Here is a 15,000-nt window from a genome sequence, read left to right as displayed (position 1 = left end):
GGAATTCTATAAACATAAATAATTCACATCGCAAAGCTGCAATCCCTCCAACCTCCAATCCGACAGCAATATTAGCAGTACCGACTAATCAAAAGAAGCATAACTTCCTAAATAGAAATAATATTATCACGAGCGTATCCGAAGTTAAACACCGCGCCTCGATCCTCCTTGAACACCGTAAATGCCGTATTCTTGTTCCTGTGTTGACTTTTCTGTTTACACATTTGGGGAGGGGGGGGGGGGGAAAGAAAAACCCAGTGTTGTTTGGCGAGTAAATTTCGTGATAACAAACCCTCCTCATTCAGTCATGCTTCCGTGTGCTCCTTCGTCTTTCATTCACGAGCATGTGCATGCGTAGAAATAAAATAATGACTGCGATGAAGAAATCGCCGGATGAATGAATGTCTTTTATCATTCGTCTCTAAAATTAATTGCGTAGTTTGTTGCGACAAAGAAGTCTGTTTCTTGTGCTCTTTGAAGGTTACAAAAGGAGGACACGTGTTTCAGAATAAAAATATAACTTCATTCATTAATATATCAATTCATGAAGCCTATATTCATCGGAGTACTCATCTATTTACTCATCTATCTTTCTATCTTTTTCCTCATTCATAAACACACACAAAAAGGAACATAATCCCAAGCATATACTCATACTAATACACTCATTCATACACTCACGCTAGCTGAGATAAACATACATATAGTCATATATACACACAAACAGACACAAACACATACACACACACACAAACACAAACACACACACACTATATACCTACATACAGATACAAGCATACCCACCCCCCCCCCCCCCCCCCCCCAAAAAAAAAAAAAAAAAAAAAAAAAAAAAACTCGATGAAGCCACCAGCGCCCCCGAAATCTATGCCTCCACCTCCACCTTTACCTCCACCTCCCACTCCTCCTCCGGCACAGCCAAGTAACAGCTAGATACGGCTCGGCGCATTAGCTATTCACAGCGAGTCAAAAAGGATAACATAGGAGAGCGCCGCCTGACACAAGCCCGATAAAGGAGCCTATGAATAAATTAAATAAGAATGAGAGGATTTCAGAGGGTAGAGAGAGAGAGATCGCCGCGTAGGGCAAACGTCGCCGGGCGGCATCAGGAGGGAACAGGAGACGCGACCAGAGGATACAGAGCAGGGCACAGGAAGGAAGGAAGGAAGGAAGGAAGGAAGGGAGGAAGGGAGGAAGGAAGGGAGGAAGAAAGGAAGGGAGGGAGGAAGAAAGGAAGGGAGGGAGGAAGAACGGAAGGAAGGGAGGAAGAAAGGAAGGAAGGAAGGGAGGAAGGAAGGAAGGAAGGAGGAAGGAGGGAGGAAGGAAGGAGGAAGGGAGGAAGGGAAGATGTTGATACAGGTACGGAAATATGGGAAAGAAAAGGAGGAGTTTCTGAAAGGGAGGAGGAGAGGAAGAGAAGAGGAGAGGGAAGAGGGGGGGGAGGAAAGATGGGGAAAGCGAGAGGAAGGAAAGGGAGATAGATAGATAGATAGATAGCGGGGGATAGAGAGATAGAGAGAAGCTAGAGAGAGAAGAGAGGAGGAAAGGGAGGAGAGAGAGAGAGAAGAGAGGAGGATCGGGAGAGAGAGAGAGAGAGAGAGAGAGAGAAAACGATAGATATATATATAGTCAGAGAGAGAGATAGCAGCAGAGAAAGAGAGAGAGTGGGGTAGGGAGGGAGGGAGAGAAAGAGAGAGAGTGGGGTAGAGAGGGAGAGTGAGAAAGAGAGAGGGTGAGGGGAGAGAAAGCGAGAGAGAAAGAGGTGAGAGAGAAGATGGAGAGAGAGAGAGAGAGGAGAGAGATATAGATAGAGAGAGGGTAGGGGAGAGAGAGAGAGAGAGAGATATAGTAGGGAGAGAGGGAGAGAGACATCAGAGAGAGAGAGAGAGGAGAGAGAGGAGAGAGAGAGGAGAGAGAAAGAGAGAGAGAGAGAGAGGGCAATAGAGAGAAAGAGAGGGGGGGGGGGAGAGAGAGAGAGAGAGAGAAGGAGAGAGAGAGAAAAATAGATATATAAAAGGTGAGAGAGAGAGAGAGAGAGAGAGAGAGAGAGAGAGAGAGAGAGAGAGAGAGAGGGAGAGAGAGAGAGAGAGAGGGGGGGGGAGAGGAGAGGAGAGGGTAGAGAATGGGAGGAGAGAGAGAGAGAGAGAGAGAGAGAGAGAGAGAGAGAGAGAGAGAGAGAGAGAGAGAGAGAGAGAGAGAGAGGAGAGGGAGGGAGGGGAGAGAGAGAGAGGGAGGGAGGGAGGGAGGGAGGGAAGGAGAGAGAGATAGAGAGAGAGATAGAGAAAGAGAGAGAGAATAAAGAATAACTTAAGTCAGTGAGAATAAATTTACGCGTCTAAAATAACGCGAATCACTAGTACTGCATTCCTGAAGGTAACCTTTCATTCACCAGTGCGTCCAATGCAACAGTAAAGCGCTATGCATTTGCAACCGAGCAAGCAAATTCATGAGATCGGCCTTGCGTGATCCGTGGCAAGACAATGGGTCGAGTGATCGATGCTAACTCGCCTTGCATGCCCCTGTGGCACCCAGCCCGCGTCCTTGTGTGCATGGGAAGGGACACCCAAGATACCCACTGCCGCAACCCCCCTATTGTCCTATCACATGTTTACTGCGTCCGGATCGCTGCCTCGCCCTCCGCCGCGCTCTGCCCGTTCGGACGCGAGTGGCCGAAGGTGGGCCCACTCCGCTTTCGAGGAAGGCGCTCGAGCTCCGGCGTCTCGGTGTCATCAGGCGCCTTCCGTCATGACGTGATCCAGCGCTGTCTCCGAGCACGGTGCATGGCAAGCACGCCCTCGTCGCGCACCGATCGGGACGCCGTGATAGTTATCGTTCCCAATTAGCCTTCTCTTTGAACAAGGAAGGCTGCCGCTTTCTATGATGTTGGCCCCTCCCGCTGCTTGCACTCCCGCCCTGCTGCCTACGCTGCTTCTGCCCTTATTACGCCCCTCGGTGCCCTCCGTCGCCCTCGAGACCGCTTATCCTACCGAGCGTCGCCAGGAAGCCTTCTCGGGGTCAGGCCCACGCCCAAAATACTCTAAGGTCATTACGAAACCTAAAATAAAATCGCAAACGGTTTTTCGGCAGCGGGTTTCGTGCGCCCGCCAACATACCTCCCGCTGGCCGTGATTGTTGTGCTACCACGCCCCCTCCTCTGCCCGGGCACCGCGTACCCCTTCCTACCACTTCCTTCTCCCGTACATCGTACTACACTGGCCGCCCTTACACTCTCCTACTTCTCATTCTGTGTACTCTGGGAATATATTCCTATTATCTCAGCGCATAGTTTGTTCGTCATGTTCAGTCATCAAACTATCCTTTCAAATAGTAATGTACGGCGGTGTTATCCCCCCCCCTACACTAAGGCACTCTACATCTTATACCCATCCATAATTTCCCAGTACAAGTCAATGTACTTCTTCACTTTACTTGAATAGATAGAGCACTGTTTTTATGCAATGAAGCCCTATGCGCGGTCCTTCCCCGTAGGCCATACTGCACAGAAATGCTTCATTTCAGACCCTACCCTTTAGCTTCCATTAACATGTCCTACACTGTACAATAACAGTAATCCAAACCTTAACGGCATTTCAACAGGTCGGAAAGCAAAGAGGGAAAAAAAGGGAAAAAAAAACTCGGTCGACCCAAAGAGAATCCAACAGAGAAACCAGCAAAGAAGAAACCCAGGCTGTAGAACACACCCAAGGAAACCGGCAGCTGAAAACACAGCAATAAGAGTAGGAACCTGGAAGACACAGCAAGGAGACAGCGCCCCCCCCCCCCCCTAAAAGACAAAGCCAGCGGACAGAGCAAGGGGCGGGCAGACAGAAGACGCCGTGGCAGTTATTTCCTGGTGGAGAGCATCAAAGGTTGGGCCATCAAAGGGAGGGGCCCGCCCGGTTGGCCGCTAGGAAATAATACAATACTGGCCAGTTCCAACTTTTATAGCTTGAGGATTGTTCCTCTCATGTCTCTAGTGTTCTGGAAAGGATTCTCTAGCCTATATTCGGAAGACGACCTCCTCTCGCCAGCGAAGGACGACTCTGGACGACTTTGTATCTCCCTGCTCGTTGTCGTAAATGCGTGTTGTTGACTATCAATTCCAAGAACGGGATGGGAATGCGAGGCAAAGGAAAGAGAGAGAAAGAAAGAAGGAAGAGAAGAAAGCGGGCTGTTCGAGTATATTCCATGCAAGATGAGAAGAAAAAAAAATATAAAGAAAAAATACGAAAACAAGAGTAATTGTGGTTATTTGATACAATAAACAGGAACACAACAACATTACAGTAAAGCGCATACGGACTCCTTGTTTTCAGATTTGTTTTTCATTATCATTACTGTTATACCTAATTTTGCACAGACTAATTTCGACCGCAGATTATGTAACCAACAATGAGAGGAAGAAAGTCGAATCATTCATTTCTAGATCAGTCCAAAAAGTCTTCTAATTTTCATGAAAGCCGACTTGAAAAAAAAGATAAAAAAATCAGAACAATTTTTATAGCATAATTCAAGCTGCATTATGGCGAATCCATCTCCCATAACAACAATGATAATGACACGATAATGATAATAAAAAATAAAAAAAAATAGAAAGGTAAAAAAAATCGACCGACCCCTTTCTCTGCACTATTCCAATGATCTTCATAATCATTATCATCATTAACCTCAAAGCCCATTCACGAATTCAGCAAGACTCGAGAAGGCGGCCACATTACAACCCCCCTCCCCCCTCCCCCCTAATAACAAGCAGCAGATGACGAGCCGCCGTGGCCTGAACACCGCATCCTCGCCGTCGTCCACAACAACAAAATTAAAGGATAATTTTTGGCCGAATCTCCCTCCGCGCTGTGATAAAAGGGGGAAGCCGCGGGGGGACCCAGCTGGCCATGGCATGTCCTATTTCCCAAGCCTTTTGGTGCCCTCATCTCTTCCCCTCCCCCCTTCCCCCTCCCCCTTCCTCCCGACAACTCCTCCTCCTCCTCCTCCTACTCCTATTCCTCTTCTTACTCCTCCATCCCTTTTTCCCTATCTTAATCTTCCTCTTCCTTCCTTTCTCATATTTTCTTCCACGTGCTTCCTCTCCTTCCCTTCTTACCGTCCTCATACCCCTTTCCTCCAATTCTTCCCTCTTTTTCCTCTTCCCATTTCTTCGTCTTCCGTTCCCCTTCCTTCCTCAACACAACACTCCCCATTCCTCTCTTACCATCACCTCTCCCCAAATTCCTTCTCCCTCCTCCTCTTCCCCAAATTCCTTCTCCCTTCTTCTCTTCCCCCATTCCCTCTCCCTCTTCCCCCATTCCCTCTCCCTCTCCCCGCATTCCCTCTCCCTCTCACCCCTTTCCCTGTCTCTTCCCTCATTTCCTATCCCTTCTTCTCTTCCCCCATTCCCTCTCCCTCTTCCTCTTCCCCCATTCCCTCTCCCTCTCCTTCTTCCCCCATTCCCTCTCCCTCTCCCTCTTACCCCTTTCCCTGTCTCTTCCCTGACCCCTCCGGCCCTGCTCACGCCGAGATGCGGGCAGCGTCTGGTCACTCGGACGCACAAAAGATCACTCCCCCCGCCCTCGCGTCTTGGGAGGAGGAGGAGGAGGAGGAGGGAAGAGCGGAGGGAGGATGAAAAAGAGGAGGAGGAGGAGGAGGAGGAGGAGGAGGAGGAGGAGGGAAGAGCGAAGGGAGGATGAAAAAGAGGAGGAGGAGGAGGAGGAGAAGGTGGGGGAAGGAAGAAAAAGACGAGGGAGAAGGGGAGGAAGAAGAGATATTGGGGGAAGAAGGAGGGAAATAGGGTTATGGAAGCATCAAGGAAGGGAAGAGGTAAGAAGAAACAAATGAGAGGAGGGAAAATCAAGGACAAAGTGAGGGAGAGAGGAAGGAGGAAAGGCGAAGGATGGACAAAGAAGGGAATGAAGGAAGAAGAAAGAAAGGAAGAAGGGCAGGAGGGTCGAGAAAGAAGGTCTTTGGTCGTCGTGAAAGGAAAAAGGCACGATTAATAAATTTTCCTCCAGAAGTAAATAGGTGGCATTTTATCGTCCTCATTGCCACCATGACTACCATAGCTACCATCGCTCTTGTCACCATTACCACCATCATAAGCATCATCACCATCATCCTTCCGAGCCTCCCTTTCACCCGTACCCCTTTCAGCACACAAAAAATCAGCAAGCAACGGCGAAATCCAGAACGATGTCCGAGCTGGGAGGGGAGGGGAGGAGAGGAGAGGGAGGGGGGGCAGAGAGGTGGAGAGAGGGAGAGCAAGGGGGGAGGGGGGAGGGGGGAGAGAAAGGAGGGAGGGAGGGAGGGGAGAGGAGGGAAGAAAGAGAGCAAATCGGAGGAGAGGGGAGGGGGGGGAGAGAAAGGAGGAAGGGAGGGAGGGAGGGAGGGGAGAGGAGGGAGAGCTAACTGAAAGGGGGGAGGGGGCTCACCGGACAGCCAGACGGAATTCCATCGCTGAAAGGCTTACGTGATCCATGGGAAAGGTCAGCTGCTGGTCATCTCTCTTTAGTCCACGAGAACAACAGATCAATAACCACATAACTAAAGACGTGAGGCTTCCTAAGGAGCAGAAAGGTAGGGGGGAGGGGGAGGAGGGAAGGTGGGAGGGGGAGTTTGACGTGAGGAATGCAAAGTGGTCTATCAAAGGTGGTCAGTCATCAACGGCAGACCATGTTCCCTCGTGTATCATCGCTTGGACGTACATTAAAAAAATGCGCAGGTATTCAAACAACAAAAAATAGCAATTACCGCAAAGCCTCCTACTATCACTAAGCTACTACTACTACTATCACTACTATTGGTACTGCTACTACTTCACCTAGTATCCTTGCAGCAGACAACAAAATCAAATTCAAGTATCATAGCTAATGGCATTCCACTTCGAGAAATAAATAAAAATAAAATAAAGTTAAAAATATCAAAACAGGCCTACTCACTTCATCCTTGGGAGCTGCCTTGCTGGCGCCGCCCATGGTGCATCACCCATAAAGCTTTCATCTTCTTGGGTCACATCCAGCACGCCCGCGCCCACATCCGAAGTCGTATCTGCTTTGCCCTAGAGGATGAAAACCATTCGTTTATTAATAGGTCTAAATATGGTACTAATATGTTCATTATATGCCTGCCACCTCCCTCGACACACACACACACACACACACACTTTCGCGTAAGCGCATGCAACAAAAACAAAACACTTACGAGGGGAATCCTGAAGCGATTGTTGGTCGTCCGGAAATCATCATCTTCGTCTTCTGTAACAAGAAATAAAAAGATAAATTAAGTGTCGTTACGTAAAATGTTGCCAGGGATCGATTCACAAAAATACGCCGAAGGAAATCTATGGCTAGACGTTGATGTTACTTAACCACGGTCGGAGTCGAGCCTGAGACAGGATTCGCACACACCTCTCCTAACGGGCGTATTAATGAGATGGACACAAAGATGGGTGTATTAAATCATCACCCAACACCATATCGAAAGGGGTGGTTCATCGACGTTCATCGATCACGGGCGCGAATTGGACATATATAGGAAACTATCAATGAAAAAGAACTAATGTAACTCAGTCTTACCGGGGATCATACCAAAAAAGAACGCCCAGTTACAAAACACATCATCTTAACCACTGCTAAGGCTGTCAAAACAAATCACAGTCACACCATTTCACACCAATGATGCTGCACAACATATTTATACATATTTTGTCCCAGTCTCAAAATCATCCTAGTTCCTAATGTTATGAATATGTTCCGACTTTCCTCTTTCCCTTCGCTGGCACCACCGTCTGGTTGACCTGACCTTCTGTTCTTCCTTGCTTACAACGTGCTACTATTTTCTTACCTACGCAGGTACAGTTGCTTAAAAAAAATCCTATACTTCCCTATGTTATTTCCTATATTAGTAGCGTAACGACGTACTGTAACGGCGGACGTGGGTGGTGTGCGTTTGCATGTCATCGTGATAAGCAATAACATGCAAATAGGAGTGATTAAAACACCAACAGCAAACAAGTAGTGAAACTTTTTCTGTGCTCCTCACTTGAACTTGAGACAAAACCTTAACTTATTTCGAAATAGTGTGCTCTTGTGTTTGTAATGTATCTTGAGGTGCCTCACACCAACCCAAGTTTCCATCTTATTAAGCTGATCTAAATAACGCACAACAAGCCATCAGGAGTTGGGTTTTGTAGTGACATACCATAACTATCGGTCTCAAATCAAGGTATGGGGCCTAGCACGAGGTGTCAAGAGGGAGAGAGAGTGGCACCGCGACGAGAAAGTGCCGCCGCCACAGGGTGCCACGACATAAACACTTTCAAGCAAGCGGGGGTGGGGGAGTGGGGGGCTCGCCTTCCTAACGTGGTTATAACAATCTCGACAAGTTTGGAAACACAAGGTAATAAACCCCTAGTTGATCAACCGCGACAACTTGGTAAGGACAAGTTCAGAGACTCCGGGAACTCGTCACGCTTAAGTTTATAACTGACTATAACTTTGACAAAGTGCGGTGGCCGAAGAGGGAGGGGCGATGGGGCAATGGAGGGTGTGTGTGTTGGGGGGGGGGGGGATTAGAGGCACAGGCGAGGCAGCACGATAAGAGAGATACCTTGTCGAATGACGGAAATATCTCCAAAGGAAATCATGGCATTGCACAAGAATAGAGCAATGAGGACGTGATGAAATCGAATTACTGACACTGACACACACACATACACACACACACACACACGCACACGCTCCTTCACAAGCCAATCCCGCGTCGGCATCGCCACTTCCTCTTCCTCGTGCCATGACGTCGGGACATAATGGCCTGATTAGCGCCCCGCCCCCCCCCTCCCGCGGTAAATAACTCATCTAACGTTTAATTAACTACATCGACCGTCGTCCGCCGCCATCATCAACTCTCCTCACGTCAAGGCTTAAACTTCGGATCAATAACGCGAGCCGAGTGTCTTCCCGAGCCGCCTCGCCGATAAGCCTACGCCGATTAGTGCTCGAGAGGACGGAGGCGGAAATGCGGCCGAGGAGGGGGGAGGGGGGGAGGGGCAGGTGAACGCTAAGGGACGTCGATCGTTGAAAGCCGATGGATAAAATACCAAGGGATAAAGTGAAGAGATTTCATGCCTATACTTATAGGTTACGGTCTACTGACTTGGTGCGGCATAAACATGAAAATGCAAACACATATTTACTTTATACACACCTTTACCTATCTATTTGTCTGTCTATATGTACATATACACATACATATATGAAAAAAAACGTTTTATCTTAACGTTAAGGAATGTGGTTTGGATGTGTTTGTAACGTTAAATGAAAATAGTTTGAGTATAAAAGTCTGAATGTACAAAAAAAAAGTTATCTGAGGACTGTGGTGTAAAATTAATAAGAACATAATAAAATTATATCAAAGCTTGGTCTAAAACTACAAACCTCCTTCCCTCCCGGGCCTACACTTTCTCCCATAACCGCGTATACCATAATGAAGCACCATGCTGAAGTTTTAGTTCTTCAGCAAGTTTCAGAGTAACCAGCTGACAGGGACAATAGACAAATATCAAGACTAGTAATAGACAAGCTATTTGGTGGTTCGCCGGTGCTAACTAGCCTCGGTGCTGGAAGTGTGACTGCTATATATTCATGCGATTATGCATAAACACTTTATAAAGACATATACATATAAAGATGATGTGCATTCCCATTGCAATACACACATACACGCGATTTACACACACACACACACACACACACACACACACACACACACACACACACACACACACGCACACAGATGCACGCACACACACAAGGTTACGAGAGTCTGGGAGAATTTGTGAAGATAATGGTGTTTGCAACCATCCCCCTCCCCCCTTCCCCCTGCCACAAAGGGGACTCGTTAGGGGGAGGCGCGCCCCTTTTTACCGCCGTAATACAGTGCCCGAAGACAAACTAACGGGATTACAGCTGGGATTTGGGATTTAAAGGGGAGTTGCGGACGCGCCGACTTCACCGGAGGGAGGCTTTCGCTGGATGGCTGGGGTGGATAAAGGGGGAGGGCGGATATAGTTGTGATACCTCTAATACTACGACTATCACCATCAATGCTACAACTATCACTACTGCTACTGATACCACTACATATCATACCGTGGGCACTCGTATCACTACCAATGCCACTTCGATTATTACTCATAACACCAACACTATATCACTACTGCTGCAACTACCTCCCTCAATATTAGCATTGCTACAATATACATCACTATTACTACTGCAACTTATTAAGCAAGCAACATAACACACACACACACACACACACACCACTTCTTGAAGTATCACTGTCATTAACATTAGTACTGTTGCTACTACAGCCACTAGTCCACTACTATAACACAACTGCTACCACTACCTCTACTAATGCTAAACCAGCTCTCCTGCTAACTACGAATCCTACACTATCGTAGTTCTACTATTTCTACTAATCCTGCAACCACACCTACATTCTGTCCTTGCAATTCCCTTCCCTCTATCATTTCCTGTGTCTATCTCCATTCTCCCTTCCACGCCTTTCCAATGCTTCTCCTTTCTCCTCCCTTCTACTTATTTCGCTTTTCTTGCAAAATACCGACTTCCTCGTATTTCTCAATCTAAATCATTTTCCTTACCTCAAAGTTCACTCAAATTTCTGGAATGATTTTGACGCTCACACCCATCCTTTTATGCTACTATACCTACACTTAGATACACTCAAAATCTATGTTAATCAACCCCACACACACTATAAGCACTACACATAACCAAAAAATATAGTGTAATCTTACTCCACAACGCAATCAACATCACCACCAACAATACAAATAACGAATAACAACGAAACTAAAAATCCCAGAATAATAACCAACCAACAGCAACAACAACAACAACAACAAGACCCAGAGATAACAATGCCAACACCATTACGCAATCACGCTTCATCCGACACAGCCCCCCCCCCATCCCACCCCCGTTCCCTCCCCGCGTTGATATCAGCAGAGAAGGTGTAACCGATGGAGGCACGGAGAACAAAGGAAGAGTAACTGTGTAAGGGGCTGCGGCGCCGGGCTGGTTTGATGTGGGCTTTGCCGCATCACGCAATTACGCTGCTGAATAACACGGGATGAATAACACGTGGGGGCTCGATCTGTTTTGAGCGCTGGTGGATTACGGGCGACGGGGAAGGTGGGGGGAAGGTGGAGGAGAGAGAAAGGCAAGGATGGGGGGAGGGAGAGAGAAGAGAGAGAGGAGAGTGAGAGAGAAATAGAGAAAGAAAGAAATAGAGAGAGAAAGAAAGAGAGAGAGGAAGAGAGAGAGAGAGAGTTAGAGAGAGAGAGAGAGAGAGAGAGAGAGAGAGAGAGAGAGAGAGAGAGAGAGAGAGAGAGAGAGAGAGAGAGAGAGAGAGAAGAGAGAGAGAGAGAGAGAGAGAGAGAGAGAGAGAGAGAGAGAGAGAGAGAGAGAGAGAGAGAGAGAGAGAGAGAGAGAGAGGAAGAGAGAGAGAGGGAGAACGAGGGTAACATTTAAAGACAACGTATATACATATGAAGAAATGGGGTTTAAGCATTTCTATAAATCTGAGAAATTCTTGCGCTGCCTGATCTCACATCTGGTCAATGAAAAGGACTGTCAGTAACACCAGAGTAACACTAAAGTAAAGTTTTTCAATCTAAATACTTGCGCATGCAATCTTTGCCTTTCGCCCCCCCCCCCTGCGGATTCATATGGCCTCCCCCCTACCTGGATTTGGCTTATGTATTTCGTGCTTACTTATTGAACACGTGATCCAATCGCCTATGCTGGCGTGTCCGTTTGAATCTGTAAACAAACGTGCTACTTCGTTAACCATGTAACAACTTTTGGCAGTGCTGTTGGACGAATGAAATAAACATTTATTTTTCGAATCAACTGAAAATTTCTGCATGGAATTGAATTTATACCATCTTTAATATCATCATTTAAGGGACATTTATCATGGGAAGATTACAATACTATATTATATATTACGTAACAAAGGCTACCCATCTACAGGAGCTCAGGTCAAAGGCTTAAAAGGAAAGAAAGCAACAAAAAGAAAAATATATTTCCGGTAAAAAAAAAACAAAAAACTTGATCACGTGACTAATTAACGTTGACTTTTGGTACGCGAGCGAGCGGCGAACGACCAAGAGCAAAATATCTTCCCCGTCGGGGAAGTCCTCATGACTTGAGTATCATCTGCCGAAACATTGCGATTAACAAACCTACGGTAATATATACAAAGGAGAAGCGATTCAACGAAAGGAGAAAAGGGGGTAGGGGTAGGGGAGGGTAGGGGAGAAGAAATCCGACCTCCTCCTCCATCTGACATGCGAGCGAAAGCCATCGGAAACCCCGCTGCCACCGCCGCCGCTGCCGCCGCCCGGGCCGGAACAACGCCGAGGCTGAAGCTGAAGCTGAAGCCGAGGCTGAAGGCAAAGGCCTCGCTCATCATCCACGTGAAGAAGAGATAAACAAAGGAAGGAGGGGCTCGTGGACGGAGATATTGATTGATAGCTCCGTCTTGGGACACCAGCGACCCCCTTTCCTACCCCCTACCCCCTACCCCGTACTCCGTACCCCCGTACCCCTCCCGCTTCACGCACCCCGCCAGGCATCCTCTCCCCCCTCCCCCCACCTCCAACGACACCCCCTTCGACCCAGGCACCTCACCTGGTGCTGCAACGCCTCTCGGCCGGTGTGCCTCCTCCCACCCTCTCCCTTCCTCCCTCTCTCTCTCTCTCTCTCTCTCTCTCTCTCTCTCTCTCTCACTGCCATTCCCTCACTCCCTCTTCCTCTTCCTTTCTCTCTTCCCCTCTTCCTCTTCCTCCCCGCGACAATCCGGCCCGCGCGACGGTGTTACAGAACCTGCATCATCTTCCATTCACAACGCGTTCCTGTGTGCCTTTCTCTCCCTCCCCCTCGTTATGGGTTTTATCTGCGATTTTCTTTTCCCTTCATCCTCGTCTCCGTCATTATTTCTGTGCATGGCAGAACTGTGCGCGCGTCTGCCTCTCTGCGTGCATGCGAGGCGACGCTCCGAAGTACAAAGCATTGCAGGGAGTTCAAGCTAATCAGTTATTGCAGCGAGAGCAACAAGTGCAAAGCTAAATTAGTAAATGAGCTCGAAAAGTTGCGTTCTCGGGGACTTGAACTCAGCCAGAGCTTCATAAGTCAAAAGACTCTGACAGTAGATACGCCAGCGATTAAAGAACAGAGATCGGATACCGGGTCTTAAAACTAAACGCAGAGGGACCTTTTTTTTTTTTTTTGAAAATAAAAGTAGTAAGATAGGGCTGGTTTTGGAGAGAAGTTAGGGTCTGCACACTAGCATTAGCATATGCCTCCTGGGTATGTTAACCTTCCCCTTATCCGCAACTTGGGGCATTTTTTTCAGTATTTCAGGTGTGTGATCACATGCCCTCTGCATTTTGAAGGATATCCGCCTTGTGCGCCAATTTATCTTATCTACACGTTTCTGCCTAACTCTCATCCGATCATTCTATTTCCTTACTTCTCTTTTCCATCACTCCCTACTCTTTCCTCCACCCTCTCTCCCACTCCTTCCTCCTGCTTCCCTCTCCTTCTTCATCCCTCTATTTATCTTCGTCTTATCTCCTCCTTTCTTCCTTTCTTTCTATCTCTCTTTCTCTCTCCTCCCCTCCTCCCATCAACCTCCTTCCCCGGCAGTGTTGATAGCCTCGCCAGCAAAGCCCTGACCCTCGTTGCTATCGCATCTCCTCTCTTCCCACTAAAAAAAAGAAAAAGAAAAAGAAAAAAAAGAAGTTAATGTTTTATGTTTACATTTCTCGTCGGGTGTCTCCTCCATCCTCTTCCCTGCTCCTGACTTCTCTCTCTCGAGGGTGAGCTTTCTCCTCTTTCGTCCGAGTTCATCACTCTCTCTCTCTCTCTCTCTCTCTCTCTCTCTCTCTCTCTCTCTCTCTCTCTCTCTCTCTCTCTCTCTCTCTCTCTCTCTCTCTCTCTCTCCCCTTCCCATTCACTTCCACTCCCCACATTCTTGGCTCTCGTGCTGCTTTTGGTACTGGATCTCTCGCTCTCTCTCAATCTCTCGCTCTCACTGTTTTTTTTTCTGTTCTTTCTTTCATTTGCGCTTCTTCAGTGTATATACTTTTTTTCCCTTTCTTTGTACCTTCGCTGTGTGCATTCTCTTGTCCGCCTCCGCTGTTGCTTCCCACCTGAGCTTAAGTTTCTCCTTCCTCCTCCTCCTCCTTCTCTTTCTTCTACTTCTGCTTCTACTCCTCCTCCTCCTCCTCCTCCTCCTCCTCCTCTTTCTTCTACTTCTGCTTCTGCTCCTCCTCTTCCTCCTCCTCCTCTTTCTTCTACTTCTGCTCCTCCTCCTCCTCCTCCTCCTCCTCACTCATTCGGGCAGTCCTTCAACCCGGTCTGTTTACCTCATGGCCTACCCATTTTCACTGTTTCACCTTCGCAAACTCTACTGACTCCTTGCCTGTTTAACCTAGGAGTTATCGTATTTAATTTATGTCCTTTTTCTCCACATTTCTTACTGTCTTCCCTTCTTCTCGGCTCTGTGACTTCTTCCAACACTAGACCTCCCTTAATAATACGTATATAAATGTGAAAATAATATATTCTCCCACTTACAATCCTATTGGCCTTTATCCTCTAGTATGTACTGAACTGTCCAAACATATTTTGAACAAATGATCGTTTCATCAAATTCATCACACACCCTATCACTTCTGTCCCCCACCCCCCACCCCGCCTATTTCCTCCCCCTGCTCTCTTCCTCCAAGCCTCTATCCCTAACCCTAACCCTGCCCCTCTCCGGGTCTGAGAGTGAGAGAGCCAAGGCCCTTTCGTTGCAGAGTGTGTGCAACGCACGTGTGTCTGCGAGTGCAGTGCCTACCCGTGCCACGACGCCGCACGACACTCCGCCCCCCCCCCCTCGTGCATCGCATTCGGG

At 47.8% G+C, this 15,000-nt stretch overlaps 1 protein-coding gene across 1 annotated transcript in view; it reads right to left on the bottom strand.

The window, feature by feature from the left end:
• LOC122250132 (Fanconi anemia group J protein homolog) overlaps positions 1 to 15,000 on the bottom strand; it is a 619,197-nt gene that overhangs the window by 131,962 nt on the left and 472,235 nt on the right. Inside the window, exons 8-9 of the mRNA XM_086547111.1 lie at positions 7,207 to 7,259; positions 6,945 to 7,063 (exon numbers count right to left, since the gene is read on the bottom strand). Of these exons, the coding sequence (XP_086403237.1) occupies positions 6,945 to 7,063; positions 7,207 to 7,259 (172 nt within the window). The remainder of the gene's footprint in view (positions 1 to 6,944; positions 7,064 to 7,206; positions 7,260 to 15,000) is intronic.

This window comes from Penaeus japonicus, unplaced genomic scaffold (genome assembly GCF_977035675.1).
Source record: "Penaeus japonicus unplaced genomic scaffold, GWHDUDI00000001_assembly GWHDUDI00000019, whole genome shotgun sequence".
Classification (NCBI taxonomy): Eukaryota; Metazoa; Arthropoda; class Malacostraca; order Decapoda; family Penaeidae; genus Penaeus; species Penaeus japonicus.
The sequence above is the reverse complement of the archived record's forward strand: the minus strand, read 5'-3'. Positions and strand labels throughout refer to the sequence as shown.